At 37.7% G+C, this 27,697-nt stretch overlaps 1 protein-coding gene across 1 annotated transcript in view; it reads right to left on the bottom strand.

Annotated features, from left to right (window-relative positions):
* BBS9 (Bardet-Biedl syndrome 9) overlaps positions 1-27,667 on the bottom strand; it is a 452,280-nt gene extending 424,613 nt beyond the window's left edge. Inside the window, exons 1-4 of the mRNA XM_080818332.1 lie at positions 26,897-27,667; positions 12,991-13,111; positions 5,100-5,250; positions 1,905-1,969 (exon numbers count right to left, since the gene is read on the bottom strand). Coding sequence (XP_080674458.1) covers positions 1,905-1,969; positions 5,100-5,250; positions 12,991-13,102 — 328 coding nt within the window. The 5' untranslated portion in view covers positions 13,103-13,111; positions 26,897-27,667. The remainder of the gene's footprint in view (positions 1-1,904; positions 1,970-5,099; positions 5,251-12,990; positions 13,112-26,896) is intronic.
* Positions 27,668-27,697: the final 30 nt, after the last annotated feature.

Below are 27,697 nucleotides of genomic sequence, written 5' to 3'. Positions count from 1 at the left end.
CTTCAGGGAAACTCTAGAGGTTTCTGTCTTTCTGGGCCATCATTCAGATGGGACCAGGGAAGGCCAAGAGTCTTAACTAATTTCTAGTTTGTAGGACTTTTCCCTCTCCTGCCCTCTTACAACTTCCAGAAGAGACCAAATCTCCAAGAAGTATTCAGGGGTAACTGCACAATTTCCCCTCCTCCGTGTCCTGTGTAACCCAGTTAACAGTATCACCTCACAGTTAACAAGCCTTATGATGGAAAAGAGAGGACAACTAGATGCATGCAGTAGAGTAGCCTATATCACATCTTCTCCATTTATTCTGGAACACTAAATATTTGCCCTATCACTAGGAAAAGCAACATCTTTTACCATGAAATCAATGGGAGTGTTTACCAATGACAGAGAGGTACTATAATGGACTTCTGACTTGTAAATGGAAAAGTAGAAAAGAAAATGATAGTGATAACAGAGAAAAAAAAAAAAGAAGGAAGAATAAAAATAACACAGAGTAATAAAGAGCCAGTGGTAACAGAGAAAAAAAAAAAGGAAGAATAAAAGTAACACAGATTAATAAAGAGCCCCTACCAACTGCCTCAACACTACCCAAAAATCAGTTCATTTGTACAGTCAACATATGCCCACCATATACCATAGGCCAGGTTACCAAGCCTGCCTTAGAAATCTAACAGACCTTCATCCCCAAAAAGAAACTACTTAAGAACATCCAGCTCAGGGGCACCTAGGTGGCTGAGTTGGTTGGGTGTCTGATTCTTGCTCAGCTCAGGTCTTGATTGCAGGGTTGTGAGTTCAAGCCCCGCATTGGGCTCCATGTTGGGTATAGAAATATACAAATATAAATACAGTAAAGACAAATCATTATGCAAACTGAAAGCAAAATACAAAGAAAGCCCAAATCAAGAGAATGAGTATGAAAAGTCCCAATACTAGAAGCTAATATTTATAGCAAACTCCAAAGAACATCTCTTGTATAAGGAATAGACCCCAAAGAATTAGCTTTATTGTACCCATAAAAAAATTTCCCCAATATTGACATCCATGAAAAGAACTCTCTCAGCTTGAACTAAAATTTAATTACTACAACAAATATTTTTAAGTTACCTTTTATATTTATTAAGGATCAAAATGCTGAAACCAAACTACAGTTAACTGCCATACTGGTATCTACAGAACAGTGTCAGAAAATGAAACCTGATTAGACCTTAAACAAGTTCCTTAAGGCAGGCTGGGTAAAAACAACCAAAAGCCAAGAAATTTGAATTATAAAAAGAAAACACCTAAGGTTCATCAAAGAAAAAGTACTTTAAACCACCATGACTCTCAGCATCCAATGATTTTTGTTGTTGCTTTTAAACATTTCTTAAAACTCAAGCATCCTGGATAAAAGTCACTGCATAAGGAATATAGTAAATGGTATTATAATAGCACTGTAGGGTGACATATGATAGCCACACTTATGGTGAGCACAGCATAATGTAGAGAAGTGGAATCAGTATGCTGTATACCTGAAACTAATGTAACATTGTGTGTCAGCTATACTTTAATAAAAAATAAATAAAAATTTTCTTAAACACTCAAGTATCCTAAGTATGAAGAATTGTCCTCTGTTCGTCACAGACAATCCTGGACACAATTCCTGGAAAGAGATCACAAGGAATCTTCTACTAGAAATTTAAATATGCATATAAATAGCAAACCAGAAAAAATGTAATAGCCTAAGTACCTGAAAAAAAAAAAATGAACAAGGTAAAATGTTAACCAAAATAAGAAAATCTTCAACCAAATGTTTCGTGTTCTCTAGCAAGTGAACATAAGAGAGTATGTATTCTTATATAATATTAAGAGTTTTTATATTAAGGTGTTTTTAATACAAATTTTACATTTAAAAAAATGTTTCTTACCTGAGACAGAATAGACACAAAGTTTTCTAGAATGCAATACAGCCAAATGAAGCATTTCAGTACCTCTGAAAAATGGGAAAAGTTTTAAAGTTTTAAATATCAATTTCAGATGTAACCAAAAAAATTATAAAATAATTTTTAAAAGAGATTATAACCACAACCTACCAACAGTAAACTAAAAATTTACTAGATAACAATCCAAACTGAAAAATAAATGTAACAACAAACACCCACTTTGACAATTCCAGAGGCTCAAGGACTCTGCCTCAAGGAACTGCCTCTAATTGAAGTCACTGTAGCCTCTCAGGAAGTCATATCAGAGGCCCTTTCATGAGTGCTCTCCCATAATAACAGAGATCCAAGTTCTGGCCTTGTCTTTCTGGGTAATCAACCTCTGACCTTGGTCAAGTTACTTAATCTCTCTGAGCCTGTTTCCCCTTTTGGAAAATAAGAGGTTTCAATTAAATGAAATAAAATCATGTGACAGCACCTTGTAAAGTATAAAGCACCAAAGAATGCTAATCATTATTAGTAAATGGCATATGTCACTTCCAGCTCAGAAATTTTATTAAAGGCACTGAAAATATTTCAGTTTGGACTAAACTGACACGGGCACCAATACAATTCCCAGCCCCTATCAAGTGGTTTCCAAGACATAATACAATCTAGAAATCATTAAGTCCAGTCTTCAAGCATCAGGTCAGTGGACAGAAAGGTATAAAGGATGTAAATGGCAGTGCTCTGCTGCAGAGTAGGGCCAGACTAGAGGAAGCAGCTACTAATCAGCTCTGGGCATGTGGCCAAATCTCCACATTTTTTTTAAGAAAAACCAGAAAGCAGGGATTTTATGTGAAATCTCCTGGATCTTAAATATTGGCAACTCTTTTAAATTTAAAACACATCTGCAAGCAGTCCTCCAGCATACAACCTCTGATATAGACTCTGTTCTAAACTACAAAGACTATAATTGAAATCTGAAGACCTGGATTGGGGTCCTGACTGTGCACCTTGGTATCTGTGTAATCATTTGACCTTTCAGAGTATTAATCTCTCATTTACAAAATAAGAATATTGGTTAATAGCTCCAAAAGTCCTTATAATGAATGTAAGTGCTCGCTATCCATTCTACTACCAAAAAATGCAAATGTATATACAACTGTCACATACTCAGTATTGACTTCAAAAAATAATTATTGCCCTGCACACTCAAAACAATTGTTCTATCATGCACAGGAAAAGAATACAATGTCATGGAAAGATAACAGAGTATGGAGTCAGACAGACCCGGGTCTGAATCCTGGCTGTGTGACCTAAAGCTCTGAGCTCTAGCTAGTTTTCTTATCCTTTTTTTTTTAATAATTTTTTATTTTTTTATTAACATATAATGTATTATTAGCCCCAGGGGTACAGGTCTGTGAATTGCCAGGTTTACACACTTCACAGCACTCACCATAGCTAGTTTCCTTATCTGTAAATACAGATCACATCTTACAGATAAGATTAATGAGACTGTACTAGTTAATTAATACCAGTATAGTATCCACTCATTAATGTTAACCTCCTTCCTTCCATCAAGCTATACTTAGGACTACTGAATAGAATGGTTGAAACTGCACCTCAATCTTTCAAAAAATGGAAAGATAAAAATGCTTTTTTAGAGGCAAGAATCCTTCTGCCTCCTTACTTTATAAATCTATCATGCCTTATATATGCTACATATACAACAGGCACTTACATAATCATCATCTACTTTTAGATGGAGTAGATATTTACCAACCACGTCAGACACAAAATCTCTGATCCAGCCTATCACAGTGCATTAAAGTCCTATCTCATGCCCTGCCCACAGCATCTATGAAGCACCTTCCCATCAGAATAAAACCTCACTAGAAGGACATTAATGCAAGAATGGTTGTTCAGGGGGCACCTGGGTGGCTCAGTGGGTTAAAGCCTCTGCCTTCGGCTCAGGTCATGATCCCAGAGTTCTGGGATTGAGCCCAACATCGGGCTCTCTGCTCAGCAGGGAGCCTGCTTCCTCCTCTCTCTCTGCCTGCCTCTCTGCCTACTTGCAATCTCTATCTGTCAAATAAATAAATAAAATCTTTAAAAAAAAAAAAAAAAAAGAATGGTTGTTCAGGTTTTTCTAGCAAGAGTCAAGGCCCTGAATAAATGGAAAGTGGGGCCAGTAAATTATGATGAGCAAATGTAGCGAGTCAAAAAACTCAGGCCACTCTCAGACTCCCAGACTTTTTTTTTTTTTTAAAAGGTAAGGGATAACAAGACCACCTCTGTCTATATAACTTTTCACAATATATACTTTCATAAATGATTAAGAAATATAGGCTCAATTTTAAGAAAATTCATACATGACAATAAGATAAAATCAGCAGCAACATCGGGAAATAAAATGCAGACAATTACACAAAATGCAAACTAATAAACAGCTTCCTAAAATAAATTAGGGTTAAAAATAAAGTACTTGGAAACAAAGCTCTTGTAAGAATAAGACTTACTTTGTGGATTGAGCTGACTTCTTTTCATAAACTAAGGACCCTTTCACACCAAATAAGTGCAGTAATTCATTTTAAGGCTTCAACGTTATGTGTCAAACACAATAACTGCTACTTTGTCTAATTATTTAAACAGACATTTACATAACCTGGATAATTAGTGCTTTAAATAAGTGAATACTTTCTATTTCTTTCTTTATTTTCAAAAGCTTATTTCTTGGGGCGCCTGGTGGCTCAGTGGGTTAAAGCCTCTGCCTTTGGCTCAGGTCATGATCCCAGAGTCCTGGGATCGAGCCCAGCATGGGGCTCTCTGCTCAGCAGGGAGCCTGCTTCCTTCTCTCTCTGCCTACTTGTGATCTCTGTCTGTCAAATAAATAAATAAAATCTTTAAAAAAAAAAAAAAAGCTTATCTCTTTTCCTTTAAACTTCTGATATGTCAGACATGTTAGGTCTGTTACTATTTTTTTTTTTTAAGTTCTAAATTATTCTCTTTGTGCAGGTTCCCAAATTAAAAAAAAAAAAAAAAATGTTCAGTACATGAGGAACACCCAGGTAACAATAACCAGAAAATATATTTAAGTCATGGATAATCCTTTCTTCACTTAACAATCTACAAAAATGACACAATCAGGGAATGATATACTCCAGGTAAGATAAAATGTCAGAATTAAGGAGCTGTACTTACGAAACAAACTTCCCTACTTCCACTTGCAATATTGGATCTCGTAGATGAACTTCTAGAAGCAAATCTTCAGCTTGAGCTCCATCTCCTGTTTTCACAGGATGGGGGTTAAAGATTCTTAGGTATCCCATAAAGCTACCCACAATTATTTTATCTGTAGAGAGATGTTTTTAAAAGATATAAGAAGAAACAAACATTAGCAACAAAATTTCTTTGGAAATAAACTTTCTAATGTCTAAAAGAAAAATTTAAAAATGAAAATAAACCAAAAAATAAATAAATAAATAAATAAAAATTAAAATTAAAATTAAACCAATTGAGTCTTGCTTCATATACAAAGGCCAATCTGCCAGCAGATAATGTAACTAAAAACAACTTTTTTTTTTTAAGATTTTATTTATTTATTTGACAGAGAGAGAGAGAGATCACAAGTAGCCAGAGAGGCAGGCAGAGGGAGAGGGGGAAGCAGGCTCCCCGCCGAGCAGAGAGCTCAATGCGGGGCTCGATCCCAGGACCTTGGGATCATGACCCGAGCCAAAGGCAGAGTCTTAACCCACTGAGCCACCCAAGAGGCCCAAAACAACTTTTTTTAATATCATCAATATTCAAGCATACTAACATATTATGTGTTTTTCCTAAGCTTTGCTTTGGTGTCAGTAGTTATAATTTAACTCAGTCAAAGCAAGTCCATTTACAAAAGACTAATATAAGATTGTACACTGATTTCTTCATAGAGTGTCAACTCTACAGCTGTTGAAATCATTGTATTAAAAAGAATTCTGAGCCCTCACTAGTAGAATGCTCTGATGAACAGTGTCTGTACTTGGACACAAAAGGGAGAAATGGTAACATATGTGTTGTGGGCTGAATTATGTCTCCCCATCTCTCCCCGCCCCTGCCAAAAAAAAGTATGTTGAAATCCTAACCCCCTAGTACCATGATTTTATTTGGAAATAGAGTCTTCACAGATGTAATTAAGTTAAGATGAGGTCACACTCAATCAGGTATGCAATAAAACTCTCTTATAAGAAGAGAAAGCAGGAATGGGGGAGCACCTGGGTGGTGCAGTCAGTTCAGTGTCCAGCTCTTGATTTTGGCTCAGGTCATGATCTCAGGATGGTGGAATCGAGCTCCGAGTAGGGCTCCGCACTCAGTGCAGAGTCTGCTTGAGACTCTCTCTCCCTCTCCCTATGCCCCTCCTCTTGCTCTCACTCTTTCTCTCTCTCTCTAAAATAAATCAAATCTTTTTTAAAAAAGGAAGGAAGGAAGAAATGGAGGAAAAGCGTATGGAGGGTGGAGGGGTGGGAGAGAGGAGAATCACCATGTGAAGACATTTAAGGAGAAGATGATGATGTGGCAATGGAGACAGTGATTAGAGTGATACCTCCATAAGCCAAAAAATGCCTGGGACTACCAGAAGCTGAAAAAGGCAAAGAAGGACCCTAGAGGCTTCAGGTACGGTAGGATGTACGTGCCAACACTTTGATTTTGGACTTCTAGCCTTAAAAACTGTCAGAAAATAAATTTCTATTGCTTTAAGCCACTCAATTCGTGGTACTTGGTTATGGCGGTCCTAGGAAACTAATACTTTAGGTGTCAGTTTTGAAATTGCTGTATTAGTATAAAATATTGACTTTTTTCAATTAGTATAAAATTTTTCAATTAGTATAAAATATTGACTTTTTTCAATCCTGAATAGCGATAGCAGGAATCTGCTGCTAGATGATCAAATGGCAGCTCCCACAAGTTCTACACAGTCTCTAGAACCATGCTGTTCCCATCCCACCACTAAAAAAAAAAAAAAATCGGGAAGAAACTGGCAGCAGAGAATAAACTGCAGTACCAGTTCCTGCAGGGATATTTGGAAATTGGTTCTTGAGCTGAGTTGGGATACAACGCAGTAAGACTCTAGGTAGGGTTAAATAACATCGTACACAGTGACAGAATAGTTAATCAAGTGAACACCTCCAGGCCTCTGGGACCTGTGCCCATTGCAGGTGACACTCTGGTGGACTGGAGAGCTGCTGCCCTAGGCCAACAGAACAGGAAGAAGGAATGCCAAACCATACATAAAATGGCTTTTCTAAGAGCCTTGCATAATTTAAAATAAGAGAATAAGTTTAAACTTCAAAATTCCCATCTCAGGGTAAAGAACAAAATTCGGGGTCCACAGGACTCTACAGAAAGAATTTCTTTCTTCTTATATCAATGAGGCTTAACCACTAAGAATCTAATTCAGGGACTGATTCTGTAGGTTTTAAATTACAGTAACAAATGAGTTCACAATCTCTCCAGGTTTCTTGCATAAAAATAAAGACACTCATCTTAAAGAATGAGATTACAATGTTACATAATGAGGTTACTGGCAAAGTCTAGAAGGCTTGGAAATAGTCAAACCTCCAAACTTTTCTAAAACACTCCCCACTGAGCTTCCTATGTATCCCCCCATACCCCATTTCAGTCACTGAATAACCAAGATTCAGCTTCAACCCAGCCCTTTTTCATCAATAAGAGGAAGCCAGGATGGTGAAGTCCACATGGTGACAATTTAATCCCTAGAAACAAAATGTGTAGGTCTGAGTATTAAAATGGCAGGACTTTTATAGTAACCAGAGCTCAGGTAACAGTCTAATTCTCACAGACATTAAGCTATGATTAATGGGATCCCCAGGAACGAAATGAACAGGCAACTCATTAAGACCCTTTTTTCCCCCAATGGTTTATTTATTTTTATTTATTTATTTTGTTAGAGTAGTATTCAATTGTAAGAAGGTCCTATAATATGTTTATCAAACTGAAGCCTTTTTTGAAACCTATAATCAAAAATATATGGGTCTCTGAAAAAGACTAACTCAAGCCAACTGTATAGACAGTTATGGTATCTCACCCATTTCCACACTGAAGTCAATTTACAGACTCAGAGTCCCTTGAATAAAGACAACACAATATAGATGCTATAACACCACACATGCCTAATATAAATTTTCCTCAGATCTTTCCCTACAGGACAAGTAGTCATTTACCCAGGTACACTGAGGAAAGAGAAATACCCAGACGTTGTGAGAATACTGAATATTGGCTCTGAGTTACTACTAATTCTGGAGCCCTAGAAATATACTGTTGTTGATCATTATGGAGACTCTGTGACAAATGAATTTTTTTACTTAGTTTATCCAGTGGAGAGCAAAACTAGCCTATGATTTCTCACCTAGTTTCTGAGAGTTTAAAGGAAATGTATTTTCACAGAAAATAGTAGAACATCCTTTTGGTTCCCTAACAAGTACATGAAGGATATTATATGGGGAGAGATATATGGAAGCCAATGGGACTCTATCTCCCCATCAAGGAGAAAATCAAAATAAATACCACGGGTAGGGTGCCTGGGTGGTTCAGCTGGTTAAGCATCCAACTCTTGGTTGTAGCTCAGGTCTTGATCTCCTGGTTGTGAGTTCAAGTCCCATGTTGGGCTCCATACTGGGCAGGGAGCCTATATACATACATACCACTGCTAGGCCTGATTTGGGGTAGTTCTCAAAATTCAATGCCAAAAAGCTTCAATATGCATATGTAGTCATTCTTACCACATACCTGTTGAATAACCAAAACTGTCAATATAGAGAAGTTAGGGTTGATCAGTATAACTTAAAGAATAACCCCAAATTCTTCTATTATTTCACATCTTGTCTTTCTTGAAGCCAACTAATAAAACCCATCTGCTTGAATACAGTTCTAGATCTTAATAATGCATTTTCTCCTTTCTAATACCAACAGAAACAGTTTGCTTTTACTGAACAGGAATAGGCATATATCTTCATATGTACTGCCACAATCCAAACTGCAGGAACCAGGACTACCTCAACATCATCTCATAAGAGCCAAATGAGACTGAAAGAAATATGCGTGAAACTCAGGGATCTCCAAGGACCCTTCCCCATACTGTCTGGATCAGTAGTAAATGAAACTACTATATTCCTCTTTAGGCAAGCATTAATGTTCTAGATCCCTCAGGAATACTCATGTAGACCAATTCTCTGATCCCTCCATCTCTACTCAAGACCAAGAGCCCTAACCAGATGGAAGGTAGTCAAAGTTAAAAAAAAAAAAAAAAAAAAAAAAGAAAGTAGCATAGTATACAGCCCAATAACCAGATACAAAACAGAAGGTATCCCCCCAATATGATTTTTTTAAGTTACCATACAATTTTTTCCATTCCATAATCTTAACCTTAAAATTTTTCCTTCTCTTCCTCAACTATTACATATGAGTTTGAACACAGATTGTACATACAACTTAGTCTAGAGGCAGCAGAATATTGGAAGGTGATCATGACTAAATTACAAGAAAAAGGGATATCACCCAAAGATCCTGGACTGACAGAGCCGGGTCTTCCTGAAAGTGCCTCTGAAGCAGTAGGTGCACATTGTTCTTTACTACTACAAGGGGGTAAGAGCACATGCTTGTGCAGCTGTACGAGGGACAGCTGCCCCACGTGAAGTATAAATGCTGAATAGCTAAAAGATAAACTTATTAGCTATTTTTCAGTCAGCTTTATGTGTTTTCCACTTAGGATTCTTCTAGCAAACTCTCCTCAGGCTACAAGCTGGCATGGAATCTAAACTGGACCACTCAGACTCTCCCACTCACCCCCACTTCTATTTCTCCCACGAATCTGAATCTTGAGAATGAGAAAGTAAGTACAGCTTTAAATGCATGTTGTCTAATTTCAACTGGGATCTCAAGATTAGCAAGGAATCCTTCTACATATCAAGTTGGCTTTGCCTAAAACAATTTCAAGATGCTTAATACCATCTTTTCATTCTGATCACTCCAAATGACCTGTAAATTTCTCTTCTTCTGTATTCATTCTTACCCTCTTGCCTTCTGTCGCAGTGAAAGAAAAGTTCTCACACCTTCCATATGCACACCTGATCCCATCTCTGACTGTCGCTCTGGATCCCTGCTCTATTTTTTTTTTTTTTAAGATTCCATCTTTGTGGGTGCGTGGGTGGCTCAGTGGGTTAAAGCCTCTGCCTTTGGCTCAGGTCATGATCCCAGGGTCCTGGGATCAAGCCCCACATCGGGCTCTCTGCTCAGCAGGGACCTGCTTTCTCTCTCTGCCTGCCTCTCTGCCTACTTGTGATCTCTGTCTGTCAAATAAATAAATAAATCTTTAAAAAAAAAAAAAAAAAAGATTTCATCTTTAAATAAGCTCTACACCCAACATGGCGGTCAAACTACAATCCTGGGATTAAGAGTCACCACCACCAGCCAAGTCAATCAAACGCCCCATCCCTGCTTTAATACATCCTCTCTGCTATATATTGAATTTTTCCCACTTCTCTTTACCCTACATCGCCCCCAGTCTTCATCCTCCCTTCTTCTCTTCATAGCTAAGTTTCTTTAAAGGGCCATAGACACTCAGTCTTCCCCACCTCCATTCCTTCACTCACTGAAAATCTAGACTTTGTTACCATTGTGCCCACTCATCCACCCTCATGGATAACACAAATGAGCCACTTGTTAAATGGCCACTTGAACACTAATGACCATTAGAACACTAATGGCTACTTGCTGCTAAATGGAAACTTCAGTCGTCATGTCACTAAACCTTGCCTGCCAGGTATTAGCCCAACTAGTTCTCCTGCCTCTCTGCCTGCCCTTCTCAGAATCTATTACCGACTACCCTTCTCAAACCTCCCCCTTCAATGCTTGTATTCTTCAGGTTATGGTCCTAAGATTCTTTCCATCTTATTCCACCTTCTTTCCCTGTGCATTTTCACACATTCTCAGGGCTTCAAATACAACCAGTATATGGTTCATTTCAAAATCACTACCACTGGGGCACCTGGGTGGCTCACTCGGTTAAGCATCTGACTTTTGATTTTGACTCAGTTCAAGAGGTCAGTCATGAGATAGAGCCCTGCATTGTGCTCTGTGTTAGGCCTGAAGCCTGCTTAAGATTCTCTCTCTCCCTCTCCCCCTACCCCTACCCTACACTAAATGCGTACTCTATTTCTAAAAAAAAAAAATTTTAATAAAATTTTTTTTAAAAATCATTACCTCTATTCTGCCTACTAGACAGTCCTATCTCAAATAGAGCATGTCCCAAATTACTCTCATTTATCTCCTGTCCTATAAGATCAATGAGAATTATCCTTAAACTGTACTGTGTCACCACTCAACTTTGGAGCTTATCGAAAATTGCAGACACAAAAGCCCAGCCTTCCAATCCACCTACTTCCGGGAAATACGACCTTACAGGAGCTATATATCTAAGATAGAAAAACTTCATATATAACAATCATCCCAGAATAAGATGATACTGGTAGTCCAAGCTTTGAGAAATGATAGGCAATTTTTTTTCTATGTGGGACACACACATGAAATGATTTTTGTATAGTATCCTTGGGAAAATAGAGGAAACTTCTCAGCTGGCCACAAATTGGGAGGAAGCACACTGGTAACTGGTAATCCACTTCTGGCACCCCAGTGAAGAGCTCTAATAGAAATGATGAGTGAACAGTAAACTATTCAGACAATCAATCAGGATAGTTTCCAAGAAACTTGATCTTTTGTTAGTTTGGACATGGGTTTGTTCTCTTTGGCATATATTTTTGTAGCCTGAGTATCTGTATTGCCAAATAATAAAGGAATTTTATTTATTTTATTTTATTTTATTTTAGTGTCAACAAACAGGCAGGAGACAAGGTTGATAATCTTTGAGGAACCTCTCAGGACACCCTCTGAGTATAAGACCTTACGATCTCCTATTAGTGGAAGGACAGAGCCCAGATTTTCCTTAGAAATAATTCAGGTGCTCAGCACAGCTTACTTAGTACCTCCCATTCTTCTCTGCCAATATAATTTTCTCCTTTTACCTTGTCCCCAAAATTCTACTGTTTTTATTATATGCAAGAGAAATAGAATGAAGAAAATGTACGGAAACAATATTTATACACATTGAGTTAAAGAGTGATTATCAGTTTTCTTTTTAAGAGGCCAACAACTATCCGGATTACAAAAAAGAAAAGGAAAAGCTCATGACTAAATAACAGTAAAACCAAATACAAGTTTCAAATAGCAATGATACAGAAGTACAATGTTTTAGAAACCACTTCAAAAAATATGAAGATGTAGGGGGCAGGGACGCCTGGGTGGCTTAGTGGGTTAAAGTCTCTGCTTTCGGCTCAGGTCATGATCCCAGGGTCCTGGGATCTAGCCCCACATCAGGCTTTCTGCTAAGCGGGGAGACTGCTGCCCCCTTTCTCTCCCTGCCTGCCTCTCTACTTGTCTCTGCCTGTCAAATAAACAAATAAAATCTTAAAAAAAAAAAAATGAAGATGCAAACAGAAGCAAATAATATAAGACAGAATGCTGTTGTCAAAATCATAATATGAAAATGAAAGCAATGATTTAATAATTGTTTTCTACCAACAAATAGAGCTAGAATAATTTTTCCATTCTGATATGAATGGCTTTCAAATTCAAAAGTTTTTAAATGTATAATTTTCCTTGAAAATAATTTCTTAAAAAACTTCAAAATTAAAAACATATTAGTAGCTCTACCTAATTTTGCAAAAAAATGAAAAGTTTTATAACAAACGAAAACAAATTAAATATTGCCTTGTAATATTTTTTCAGTTCCAAATCACATGACAGAATCAACACAAACCAGAAAAACACAAAGAGCAAAACAGAAGAACTGTATTTATCAGCCTGCTACCTCCGAAATATTATAAGGAAAACTACCTTCAAAATTAGGCATAATTATGACAGTTCACTTAAGTTGTGTAAGTATACTTTAAAGTGTATAAGTATACTATAAAAAATGAAGTCATTTTTATTTTTTCTCAGTAAAGCTTTGCTCCAAGATGCATAGTCATAAGTTGCTTACCTTGTCCATTTCCAGTATTGTCAACATCACCCAAACACAAACAGCCTTGATCAAATTCTTCTTTTTCTCCCAGAACAGTAGACCACCAATTACGGGCTTTAAATAAAGACATTTTTGTTCACTAGAAAAAGAAAACATTTATTTATAGTAAAAATCTACCTCACACCAAGAATTATAAATTAATTATCTCTTAAAGCATAGCAAATTAAACTTGGACAATGTTAAGAAAAACATTTCTGAACTTGATTTTTTTATATTTTGCAGAAATATGTGAAACCACAAATCCAAACACCTGAAAACATAATCAGATGTTTTGCAACACAATTAGAGAGTCAGTCTGAAAATTTTTATACATAAATGTTGCGTCAGTTCTCTTTTCTGGAACGTTTGGTAGAGAATGACACTAAGTTCAAAAAAATTATTTGGAGGCAAGCTTCAAATTTAAACAGCACTAGTTAGTACATAATTCCTTAGCAAAATACCTAATTTTCCTTCATTTTGGTCATTGGAAAAACCATAGCATCTCTTGTCACAATGAACTGCTGAGAAGAACAAATGAAATCAAATGACAAACACTGAACTGGTACATTATAAGTACTCAAAAAGCATTTGTACGCTTTCCCCATTCTATTTGTAGAAAGGCAAAGCAGAAGAGGGAAATTCACCCTAAAAAAGAACAAGGAAAGCTGAGTGTGGATGTATTTATACCACTATATCACTAACCACCCACAAAACCTCTCTCTGCTTTGATTCCTCATCTAGAATGAGGATATACCAGCAACATCTTCTATTGAATTACTAATATGGTAAATGTGAAAGCCCACTGAACCTCTTGATTTACAAAACAAACATCACACACCCTGGGAGTCTATGAGAGTTCATTTATTCAACATAAATGAGCCTTTCCTTCCTGCTACACTGATTTAAATAAATGTTAGGAAATGCAGTCAATATTCCTTATTCAAAGACATCCCATTCTATAAGGTTGAGGCAAACACTGAATTAGCAAATACTGTACTACTGTTCCTAGGGGAAACAGAAAGTTGGCCTCTTGTGAACCTCCAGTCACAATATTTTCATGAACCATTCAATACATAACTTTGTTTTTTGTGAGTCACTGTTTAAAGATACTTTATTTAATACACTACTAATTCACGAACATTCAACTCAACAGTCAACAACACTGTAACTCATACCTGAAGGAAGCTTATCTGATACATACATTTTCTCTATAAGGTACATGGCAACCTTCTCACATTTAGGAACATTAAAATCCTTCACTATTATATTTGGGGACCTTTTTAAGCAACAAAAATTAAAACAAACAAATAAATAAACCCAAACCACAGAGATGTGGAAAACATGACACTAAGCAGACCCTGAAAAGGATACTTGTTTATAGGCAGTTCCTGTGGTTGATATCTGCTGGGAATAAGTGATTCAAATTTTTTGCCACTCTATGCATGACCACAAATCACCCAAAAGCACCATGAGTATTGATTTTGGTATTACAAATAAATTTTAGCAAATAGGTAAACTCACAAATAGGTAATCTGCAAACAATGAGGATCAACTATACGTTTAAAAAAACCTAAATCAATCTGCTTCCTAAAGCAGGCCTTCCATATAGGCTAATCACAGAAAGCAAGACCACTTGCTTTCATTAAGTTTGCCAAGGAACTAGCTGAGAATCATGTGGTAGTGAAAAGTGCAGACTCTGGAGAAGGACTAGTGCAAATTTGAATCCGAGTTCCATACAAATCATTAAATCAGTGAAGGGTTACTAAAAGTTACCAAACCTCCCTATACTTCAGCTTCTTCATCTATAAAATAAAGAATGATGTTGAGAGGAATAAGAACACAGTAGAAATAATCTATGGAATGGAAGAAAATATCTGCAAATTACATATCTAATAAAGGGCTAACATACACAATACATAAAGAACCCATACCATACATATCCACAACAAAAAAAATTTTTTTAATGGGCAAAGGACATTTCACCAAAGAAGATATACAAATGGCCATAAAGCATGTGAAACAATGTTCAACATCACTAATTATTAGGGAAACGCAAATCACAAACACAATGAAATACCACCTCACGCCCACAACAACAACAACCCCCCCCCAAAAAAAAAAAAAACTAGAAAAAAACAAGTGTTGGCAAGAATGGAATGTAACTGGAACCCTAGTGCACTGTTGGTGAAAATCTAAAAGACTGTAACCACTATGGAAACTCTATGGTGGTTCCTCAAAAAATTAAAAATATAAATTACCAGGACTACTGGGTGGCTCAGTCAGTTAAGCATCCGACTGTTGATTCCAGCTCAGGTCATGATTCCAGGGATGTGAGATCGAGTCCTTTACTGTACTCCGTGCTGGGCATGGGACCTGCTTAAGATTCTCTCTCTCCCTCTCCTCCGCCCCTCTTCCCTGCTCTCTCTCCCTCTAAAATAAAATAAAATAACAAACAAACAAATAAATAAATAAAAAAATATAAATTACCATATGATCCACCCATTTCACTTCTGGGTATCTATTCAACAGAAATGAAAACAAGAATTCAAAGAGATATTTGTACTCCCATGTTCATAGCAGCATTAGTCACAATATCTGAAAGGTAGAGGCAACCCAAGTGTCCATCAATGAATGACTGAATAAACAAAATGTGGTATATACATACAATGGAATATCTTAAAAAGGAAGGAAACTCTGACCTATGCAACAACATGGAAAAACCTTGAGAACATTATGTTAAGTGAAATACACCAGTCACAAAAACAAATACGGCATGATTCCACTTAAATGAAGTATCTAGAGTAACCAAATTCATAGAGAGTAGAGTAGTGTTTGCCACGTTTGGGGTGTGAAAGAAGTGGGGAGCTTTTATTTATTGGGTATAGAGATTCAGTTTTGTAAGGTAAAGAGTTCTGGAGACTGGTTGCACAAAAATGTGAATGTACTTAACAGTACTGAATTGTACACTTAAAAATGGTTAAGATGGCATTTTTATGTTACGTATATTTTATCACAATTGAAAATCAAAATAAAAACTTTTAGTTTGGGAAAAAAGGAACATGGTATTATTAGCACAATACTTGCCACATATAAGCACTCAATAAATATTAGCCATTGCCACAGTTTTTACCCTTTTTATGATATATTTTTTTATAACCGACACTGAAGAAAAGAAACAAATGTACTTCAATGCATGAACAAATAAACTATGGTAAATCCTTACCACAGATAAAACTCGGCAATTTTTTTTTAAGATTTTATTTATTTATTTGACAGAGAGAAAGATCACAAGTAGGCACAGAGAGGCAGGCAGAGAGAGGGGGGAAGCAGGCTCCCCACTGAGCAGAGAGCCCGATGCGGGGCTCGATTCCAGGACCCTGAGATCATGACCAAAGCCGAAGGCAGAGACTTAACCCACTGAGCCACCCAGGCACCCCTTGGCAATTTTTTTAAATGAAATAAGAACTTGGATGGATCTCAAGGGCATTATGCTGAGTGGGGGAAAAAAAAAAAAAAAAAGCCTAATCCCAAAAGATCACATATTAAATAATCCCATTTCTTTTTTTTTTTTTTTTTTTTATTTTTTCAACAGAGAGAGATCACAAGAAGTCAGAGAGGCAGGCAGAGAGAGAGAGAGAAGGAAGCAGGCTCCCCGCCAAGGAGAGAGCCCGACGCGGGGCTCGATCCCAGGACCCCGGGACCATGACCTGAGCCGAAGGCAGAGGCTTTAACCCTCTGAGCCACCCAGAAGCCCCTAAATAATCCCATTTCTATAACATTTTCAAAATGAAAAAATTAAATGGATGGAAAACAGATCAGTGATTGCCAGGGTTAAGGGGAGGGGTGACTTTAATGGGCTAGTAGAAGGGAATTTCTTTGGGATAATAGAAAAGTTCTGAACCCTGGTTTTGGTGGTGGTTTCATGGGATAAATTTTAATTTCTTTGAGCTATATTCCAAGAAGAAAAGTGTATGTAATGTAAAACCTAGTGAAATCCAATAAGATATTTTTAAAATAAGATTTATAGTTTAGTTATAGTACTATACTAACATCAATTCAGTAGTTTGATAATTGTTCTGCTGCCACTGGGAAATCATTACTTTTATAATTTCTATGTGAGTATAATATTTTTTCAGATGACAAGTTTAAAGAAATAAACAGGAAAAAAACCAAACAAACTCCATCCAAGGCCTCCCTTTCCACTAAAAAAGTAATTAGTCAGATAACGACAAAGTGTTGATGGAAGTAAAGGGGAAAAAACACAGCAGTTAATAAGCCTATAATGAGTTTTAACACATGTGGGAGAGTTTCTGAAAAACATCTGCATCACTCGTTATTACTAATGGCATTATATAACCATACAGATTGCCAGATGACTAAACTTCAAACCTGGCAGCAAGTATACAAAATACGTAACAAACACTTTATTATGCTTTTACTAAACTTATTTTTATTTAAGAGGAAAGTAACAGTACTTCATAAGTACCATATATTTTCATTATATACTCCAGATACATATGGAAAGTTGTTACACACTATTAAGAGTATCAGTGTAAAGATACATAATTCTCCTGCAGCCCAGAGCAGAATATTGCCCAAATTCAACAACACTCAAAGACTCACTTGGAGGACTCACAGCACTCTTCATATAGTTATCATCATGGCTATGATTTATTACAGTGAAAGAATAAAAAGTATAATGAAAAAAAGAGAAAAGGTGCATGAGGCTGGGCTGTGGGGGCGGAGGGGTGGAGTCCTGGAGGAAATCGGACACAAACTTCCAAGGTAGAAAAACTGGGCTCTGGGGTCAAAGGCCAGGGTAAAAAAGAAAAGAAAACTGAAGAGGGGCATCCAATGATACCAAAGGAAAACCAGGAGTGTGCCTTCTGGAAGGAAGTAGGGGAAAAGGTGTATCTAGAAAGAGAGTGGCCAGCTCTATGTTGCTGATATGTCATAAAGAATAAAAGCTAGGGATCAAAACTCCATTTGGAGACATAGTCTAAAATAGAAACAACAGACTAACCAACAAGTATGAGATCCTTTGTACACATTCTGCATCAGCCAGTTTAAAAGGAGTCTCAAGGAGAGAAAATAGGAAGAAAAGATCTCAATATCCAAAGGGGTATCTTTCCCCTCATGTAAGCAGAAGAGAACCTCATGGGACATGCCTAGAGACCATATTAAACACCCAATAATGGTCGTAGAGAAGAGTTTTTTCCATCAATGCTATTAAATAATATAAAAAAATTAAAGTGAGGGACACCTGGGTGGCTCAGTCAGTTAAGCAGTTGCCTTCAGCTCAGATCATGGTCCTAGGGTTCTGGAATTGAGTCCCCCATGAGCTCCCTGCTCAGCAGGGAGCCTACTTCTCCCCCTGCCTGCCACTCCCCCTGCTTGTGCTCAGTCTCTCTCTCTCTCTCTGGCAAATAAATAAACAAATCTTTTTTAAAAAAATCAAAATGGGGACACCTGGGTGGTTCAGTTGGTTGGGCAGCTGCCTTCGGCTCGGGTCATGATCCCGGGGTTTTGGGATCGAGTCCCACATCGGGCTCCTTGCTCAGCGGGGAGCCTGCTTCTCCCTCTGCCTCTGCCTGCCTCTCTGTCTGCCTGTGCCCACTCTCTCTGACAAATGAATAAATAAAAATCTTTAAAATAAAAAAATCAAAATGACTATAAACACACATGATTGCATCAGGAGAAAACTGCTATTATGTGAAAGTGGACTCAAAAATCTTTGTTAATGAGCAAATTTGTTCAGCTTGCTAAAATAAAAATGAAAATACCCTCCAATATGAAAAACTAACTCTCCAATATTGTCTGTAAATGGGAATGTCATCAAGCACTAATTCTTCAAGGACTGCAATCATAAAATTTAAGATCTATTCCTGTTGACAAAATAACACAGGCAACATTTAGTTCCTTCCTCTTTCTCCTGCTCTATCAGTTTCTCCTTAGTCACCTTCCACTTCATTAATTGCTTAAGCCCTCCTTTCCTATATTGTTTAGCTCCTTGCTACCCAAAGTGTAGTCCATGGACCACCACTGCAAAACCTCAGCCCCACCTCAAACAATATCCCCAGGTGATTCTCAAATTAATAAATAAAATCTTTAAAAATTTTTCTCTTTGCACACAGCAGTTGTATTCCCAATATGCTTGTATATAATAACTTTTTAACTTACTCTTTAATAGTCTTACAGAGTACTTTGTTATCTACTGGAACCCTCACCAAATCTTTCGATAACATAAGTATGTCTCCCATAAGCATTATGCTATACAATTTTTTTTAAAAGATTTTGTTCATTTATTTGACAAAGATCAAAAGTAGGCAGAGAGGCACACAGAGAGCACGATGCGGGGCTTGATCCCAGGACCCTGGGATCATGACCTGAGCTGAAGGCAGAGGCTTTAATCCACTGAGCCACCCAGGTGCCCCTATGCTATACAATTTAAAATTTAAAAATTTCAGAGGATTTCACTTTCAGAATGACATATGAGAAGCTCCATGGACCCACTCCCCAGCAAAACTGGAGAAAATTATTTTTTAAAACAATCATTTAAAGTCTCTGGAAATTGGGATGCCTGGGTGGCTCAGTTGGTTAAGCGGCTGCCTTCGGCTCAGGTCATGATCCCAGTGTCCTGAGATCAAGTCTCGCATCAAGCTCCTTGCTCAGCGGGGAGTTCTACTTCTCCCTCTGCCTCTGCCTGCCATTCTGTCTGCCTGTGCTCGCTCTCTCTCTCTCTCTCTCTCTGACAAGTAAATAAATAAAATCTTTAAAAATAAAAAAAAATTTAAAAAAAGTCTCTGGAAATTGTCCTAAGACTATATAGAAAATAAAGAAACAAAAAATCTACTAAAACTCAGTAAGAAAATTAAGAGTCTGTAGTATTTAAAAAAAACAATGCTCACTCCTTATCTCCTCACTCCTAGCTCAAAACAAGATAGAAACTCCACTCCAGACTGGTACAGCCACCAATAGAGGCACCCTCTCCTCATAACTCCCAGTCAGAGAATTATCTTTCCTCAAGGAGCAGGACATCAGCATTATTCAACTTGATTCCAGCTATCTGTTGCTGACTAAAGATGAAAAAGAAAATCTAAATCAAAAACCTTCCCACAATATAAAAACTACCCACAAAAACAAAAATTAAAAACCACCTTATCTTCTCAACTCGAAAAAGCATCTGACAAAATAAAATCCAACACTATTCCATTATAAAAATACTTAAAACACTAGGAATAAAACAGAACTTCCTCAAACTGATAACGGACATTTATGCAAAACCCATGGCTTATACCATACTTAATGATGGATGACTAGATGCTCTTTTGCTAAGATCAGACCCAAGAGTACGGAGTCCATATTCACAACTTCTATTCGACATTGTACTGGAGGTTTTAGGTCAGGCCATTAGGTAAGAAAAAGAACTAAAAGGCTCCCAGACTGGAAAGGAAGAAGTGTAACTATCTTTACTCACAGATGACACGATCTAGTATATAGAAAATCCTAAGAAATTTGGTAAAAAACTATTAGAGTTAATGAACAAGTTAAGTAAGATTGAAGGATACAAAAGTATTAATACACAAAAATCAACTGCATTTCTATGTATTTTCAATGAACAATCCAAAAAATGAAACTTCAATAACAACTGCATTTACAATAACATGCAAAAGAATAAAATACCTAGGAGTAAATTTAACAAAACAAGCATAAAGCAAATATGATGAAAACTATAAAACACAGTTGAAAGAATTAAAGATCTAAATAAAAAGGAAAATATCCCATGTCCATGAAGTTATAACATTATTAAGAACCAATACTTCCCAAATTGATCTACAGATTCAGTGCAATCCTTATCAGATTCCCATATGGCTTCTTCATACAAATTGACAAGCTTATTTTGAAGTTGATATAGAATTGCCAGAAAGGGGGCGCCTGGGTGGCTCAGTGGGTTAAAGCCTCTGCCTTCGGCTCAGGTCATGATCCCAGAGTCCTGGGATCGAGCCCCGCATCGGGCTCTCTGCTCAGCAGGGAGCCTGCTTCCTCCTCTCTCTCTCTGCCTGCCTCTCTGCCTACTTGTAATCTCTGTCAAATAAATAAATAAATAAATCTTTAAAAAAAAAAAAAAAAAAAAAAAGAATTGCCAGAAAGTGGGGCGCCTGAGTGGCTCAGTCAGTTAAGCGTCTGACTCTTGATTTCAGCTCAGGGCATATCAGGGTCATGAGATCCAGCCCTGTATAGGGGCTCGTCACTCAGCCAAGAGTCTGCTAGAGATTCTCTCTCTCTCCCCCTCTCCAACACACACACTTTCTCTCGCTCTCAAATAAATAATTAAATAAATATTAAAAAAAAAAAAAAGAATTCCCAGCAATCAAAATAGCCAAGACAATCTTAAAAAAGAAGAACAAAGTTGGAGGATTTGGGGTGCGTGGGTGGCTCAGTGGGTTAGGCCTCTGCCTTTGGCTCAGGTCACGGTCTCAGGGTCCTGGGATTGAGGACCACATCAGGCTCTCTGCTCAGCAGGGGGCCTGCTTCCCCCTCTATCTGCCTGCTGCTCTGCATACTTCTGGTCTTTCTCTCTCTGTCAAATAAATAAATAAAAATCTTTAAAAAAAAACACCTAAGTCGGAGGATTTTCCCATTTCAAAACCTACCTACAAAACAACAGTATTCAGCATAGTATAGTACTGCATAAGGCTAGACATATAGATAAATGGAAAAGAATGGAGCGTCCAGAAATAAAAAATAAAAATAAAAATAATTTTTTTAAAGATTTTAATTTATTTGACAGAGAGATCACAAGTAGGAAGAGAGGCAAGCAGAGAGAGAGGGGGAAGCAGGCTCCCTGCTGAGCAGAGAGCCAGCCCCATGCGGGGCTTGATCCCAGGACCCTGAGATCACGACCTGAGCTGAAAGCAGAGGCTTAACCCACTAAGCCACCAAGTGCCCCCAGAAATAAGTTTATACACCTATGGTAAACTGACTTTCAACAAAGATGCTAAGACCATTCAATGAGAAATTGCAACAAATGGTTCTAGGATAATTAAGTAACAACACGAGAAAGAATAAAGTTGGACCCTTACCTCAAACCATATTAAAAAAAAAAAAAACCCAACTCAAAATGAAACAAAGACCTTTCTGTATGCTAATGTATAACTAAAACTATAAAACTCTTAGAAGACTTCTTAGAAGAAAACTTAAAAGTAAATCTTCATGATATTAGATATTGTGATAGATTCTTAAACTTGACACCAAAAGTGTAAGTAACAAAAGAAAAACTTCACCAAAATTTTAAACTTCAAACAACACTAAGAAAGTGAAAACAATGACTACAGAATGGGAGAAAATATTGCAAATCATATCTCTGATAAAAAGACACATATCTGGGTGTGCCTGGGTAGCTCAGTTAGTTGAACATCTGCTTCAGCTCAGGTCATGATGTCAGGGTCCTGGGATTGAGCCCCACATCAGACTCCCTGCTCAACAGGGAGCCCGCTTCTCCCTCTCCCTCTGCCTCCCCTCCAGCTTATGCTCTCACTCTCTCTCTCACAAATAAATTTTTAAAAAAATTTTTTAAAGACACATATCTGTAACATACAAAGAACACTTATGACTCAATAATAGACAGAAGCCCAGTTTAAAAATGGGCAAAGAATCTGAATAAATATTTCTCCAAGCCAGATATACAAATGGCTGATTAACAAAAGAAAAGATGCTCAGCATCATTAGCCAACAGGGAAATGCAAATCAAAATTACAATGAGATACCACTTTATACCCACTATGATAGCTAGAATCAAAAAGTCAGATAGAAACAAGTTTGGGCAAAGATGTGGAAAAATCAACATGCTCATACATGGCTGGTGGGAATGTACAATGGTATGACCACTTTGGAAAGCGATCTGGCAACTCCTCAAACAATTAAACATAGACTAATCATATGATCCAGTAATTCCAGTTCAAGGTTGCAAGAGAAATGAGAATATATGTCCACATAAAAACTTACACATGAAAATTTATATTAGCATTATTTACACTATTCAGAAGGTAGAAATGATCCAAATGTCTACCAACAGATGAATATATAAACACAATGTTGGCAGATCCATAAAATGGAATGTTATTCAGCAATAAAAAAGTACTGATATATACTACAACAACTTGGCTGAAACTTGAAAACATTATTCTAAGAAGCCAGTCACTAAAGACAACATATTTTATGATTCCATTTATATAAAATGTATAGAATGCATCTCAAACTAAATATTGTATTACTATTACTTCAACTAAAAATAAATAAGCATATAAATAAATAAATAAATAAAATGTATATAATAGGCAAATCCATACAGACAGAAAGTAAATTAGTGCTGCTTTGGTCCAGTGGGAAAAAAAGGACAGGAGAGTTACAGGTAAAAGATGCGAGGAGTCTTTCTGAGGTGATGAAAATATTCTAAAATTGACTGCAATGCAAGTGATGGTTGCACATATCTGTGAATACACAAAAGTAACATTGAACTGTACAAATTATATAGGAGAAACAAGAGACATTTTTTAGCTGTGAAACTTGGACTTCCTGTTACAAAAACAAAAAAGTATGCTGAATAACAAAATATTAAATATGTATGAACTGATTTTTCATTTGGTTTAGTTAACTGCCTTGAACAAAAATAAGAAACAAGGATTTGCATTTTATCCCCTATTCATTCAATGTAGACTTCCAGGTCCTCAGTGATTTTCTGTTTTAAGTAAATGAAAAACAATAACCAAAATCAGGTTTTCAATAGCTATCATCTCCCTTCACTAGAAAGGAAAATAATAGCTAACACTTACTAATCATTTACTAAGTCCCAGGCAGTGTTCTAAGTGCTTTGCAAATACTCTATTTTAACCTTCAAAACAGAACTACGAAGTAAAAGGCACGTACTACTATTCAGGTATCCCTGAATACAGAGAGGTTAAAAACCTACCCAAGAGGTCACAACTAATAAGTAATAGAAGTAGCATCCCAAAGCAAGCTGTCTACTCCGAAGTCCTAAACACCCGACAAAGACTAAAATGATATACTCTGTTGATAGTAATTGAAATCACGGCAAGTTAAAACTGCAAGAAAGTATTTTCATATACCTAATAATTTTTTTTAATTTTATTTATTTGAGAGAGAGAGAACATGAGGGGTGGAGAACAGAGGGACAATCAGACTCCCTGCTGAGCAGGGAGCCCCACACAGGGGTGGATCCTAGGTCCCTGGGATCATGACCTTAGCTGAAGGCAGATGCTTAACCAACTGAGCCACCCAGGCACTCCCATCTAATTTAATTTTTAAAGGATGACTAGAAAACAATTATTTGTAGGTTTTAAAATGTCCATACCTATGACCACAAGTGATTGATTTCTTATGTCTCATTAGAATAAACAGAAGATAATCTCTTTATCCCCTAAACTCCAGAAATACTCTTCCAAACTTAACATTTCCTCGTTTTTAATACTTACTTACATACATTATCTTCCACAGCAAAGTTTACTGAGATTTAGGGGTGCCTGGGTGGCTCAGTGGGTTAAGCCTCTGCCTTCAGTCAGGTCATCATCTCAGGGTCCTGGGATCGAGCCTCGTATCAAGCCTCGCATCGAGCCCCGCATCGGGCTTTCTGCTCAGTGGAGAGCCTGCTTCCCTCTCTCTCTCTCTGCCTGCCTCTCTGCCTACTTGTGATCTCTCTCCCTGTCAAAAAAATTAATAAAATCTTTAAAAATAAATTTACTGAGATTTAGTCTTCATTTAAGATATGGATGTTTTAACACCCCATTGGCCTGGTCCTATAACATAGAAGGATGACTAAAAGAATTGCTGCAACAAAGATTACCCCAAGAATCCTATGGAAAGAAAATGTGGGGGCACCTGGGTTGCTCAGTCTGTTAAGCATCCAATCTTGACTTGAGCTCAGGTCATGATCTCAGGGTTGTGAGATTGAGCCCCGAGTGTGGTTCCACACTGGGCGCAGAAACTGCTTAAAATTATTTCTTTTTCTCTTTCTCTCTCTCCCCACCCCTTCACCCCTCCCCTTCTCTCTCCCTTTCAAAAAAAGAGAGAGAGAGAGAGAATATGTGGATTAGAAGGCAGATACTGGAATTAGGAGGCTAAGCTGCTGACACTGTTGTTCATAGTTGCAATTTTGCTTTCTCTAGGTCATTCTAGTGCTTACTCAAATTTTGGAAAGTAGGAATCAGGTCATCCGGGGCAAGAAAGATGACAAGTGTATAAAGAATTAGAAGAATGCTGCTTTTGAAGACAATATTATAAGCAATCAGTATTAAAATTTTCAATAAAAGTCACAGAAGACAAAAGAGCATAGGAGAGGGAGTTAAACATATCTGAGTTCCCTTTTCCATTCCATACCTCAGAAGAGTGACTTTAAACAAGTCTCTCACCTTCTAATCTCCTAATTGTTCTGGGGGGTGGTAAGATAAATAGCCTAACACATGTAATTGCTTAACCATAGGATGTCCTCAATTTAAGTGTCAAATAAATGTCATTAGTAACTTAGTAGTAGTAATAGAAGTGGTGGTGGTGGAATGTACTCTGAGCAATGCCAGTCTGAACTTCTGGATTGAATATTTAAACGGGACATTTAAAAAAAAATGACAGGAGCACCTGGGTAGCTGAGTGGGTTAAGCCTCTGCCTTCGGCTCAGGTCATGATCTCAGGGTCCTGGGATAGAGGACCACATCAGGCTCTCTGCTTAGCGGGGATCCTGCATCCCCCCCTTCTCTCTGCCTGCTTCTCTGCCTACTTATGATCTCTACCTGTCAAATAAATAAATAAAATCTTTTTAAAAATATTAAAAATTTTAAAATGACAGTAATCTTTCACTGAAATGTTGATTGACAGGTAAGTTTTATAATAACATCATGTATTTCAATAATTTTTTTTGTTTCAATAATTTTTGAGAACTATTTGAAAGTCTTTATTCTGAGGGATGAGACTCACTACATCCGTCAAAACATGTAAAACATTAACAACTACTATATACTATGATATAGGATTTTTTCCCCTTCAATAAATGTTTCCACCAAGAACTTGAACCATAAATGTAAGTGTGTGGTTGTACTTTAAGAGCAATTACACACAATTCCACAAAACGAAAAATTCCTTAAACTCAATTTATAAATTATTTGCAAGTTTTTTTTAATGCTTCTAAATAAGGATTTAGTCTATTCACACACAAACACACACACAAAAATCTCTGCAATCATTCTCTTTACATATTTCTAAAAACTTTAGTTACGACCCATGGTTTTCCTCCTAGCTTCTTCAAGTTGTGTAGGTGTGTGATGTGGTTTCATGTTTAAAGTAAAAGTGAGGTGGCAAAAACAAAACAAAACAAAAACTATGAATTTCTCCAAGAAATTGAATTCAATTGTACGACTTAATTAGGGAAAGGAAATGCTGATAAAAATCAGCTCAGTTCATCTAAACTGCTGTGGTCTGCAATATAGAGAGAGAAGGAGAAGCAATAATCCTATTACAAGAATTAGAGGGTATTAGTGCATGCATCCTACTGCAGTCACAGGCTGAGAATTGCTTTGACCATTGGCTCACAAGACCTGTTGAAGTGTCATGGGAAGAGGATGCTTGTGCACCACGTGACATTTCTGAATGGAATCTTGAAAAAATTTTATCAGCCTTTCTCAAAAATGTTCACAAGATTTTCACACTTTGTGCTCCTAGTTGCGTTTTATTTTTAATGCAGACATCATTCCTAAGAAACGTATCATCCAATATATCCCCCCAAACCATTCCATGGCATCAGCGGATCGATCTTGCCCACAAAACAAAACACAGAAAGGGCATTTACGCTCCCAGTGTTTAATTTCGGACATACTCTTACCTGATGCTGAACCAGGTGGGTCCTGCCCCACCTTTCCTCGAACTCTCCGGAGATTTCCCTTGAAGAATGCCTGCCAGGGTCCCAGGGCTGAAACGACGAGAGCAAGAATGGAGGGTGCAGAGCAAAGCAACCCCTCGCTTCACTACTCCCTGTCGTTCCCCTGCTCCAACTTGTTCCACGTCCCAGACGGAGAGAAAGAGCCTCACCAGGGAGCACCACCAGCTCCACAGAGTTGGAGCGACACCCACAAGGAGTAAACCTGCATCCTTTCTGTGTCAACCCCGGAGACACGCAGGGAAAACGGCATCAATCCCTTGGAAGAAACCACGCAGGCCACAACAACGGCAAGTCCTGCTTCTCACAAAGAGGAGGAAATGGTGAGGGAGGCAATCAGTGGGATGTAGCAGACAGAGGACAGCAACGGCGGAAGAGACAACTCCCCACTCCCGCCTAACTCCAAGCCATCTTCGCCCTGTTGTCATAGCACTTTACAACGAACGCCGCTGCGCAAGTCAGTCAGCATAGCTCCGACGCCTTCTGGGGGTTGTAGTCCAGAGCGGCTGAGGAAGATAGAAGGCGGAAGACTTTTCCTGCTTGGGTCCGGTCGGGATCAGATTTCTAAAGGAGAGGGCTGGAGTGAACCACTCCCTGGTCCTCAATAGCACAGAGATAATTAATACCATTCCCTTTCCCGTCCTTGGACAGTTCCTCAGAGGTAGGGTCCGAGGAGGACAAGATTCCCGCCTCCGCTGTGGACGCAGTCCACGCCCCCCCACGCCTTCCCCTTCCCGCGTGTCAGCG

Source organism: Martes martes (assembly GCF_963455335.1).
Source record: "Martes martes genome assembly, chromosome: 11".
Lineage (NCBI taxonomy): Eukaryota > Metazoa > Chordata > Mammalia > Carnivora > Mustelidae > Martes > Martes martes.
This window is presented reverse-complemented; position numbering and strand designations above follow the sequence as displayed.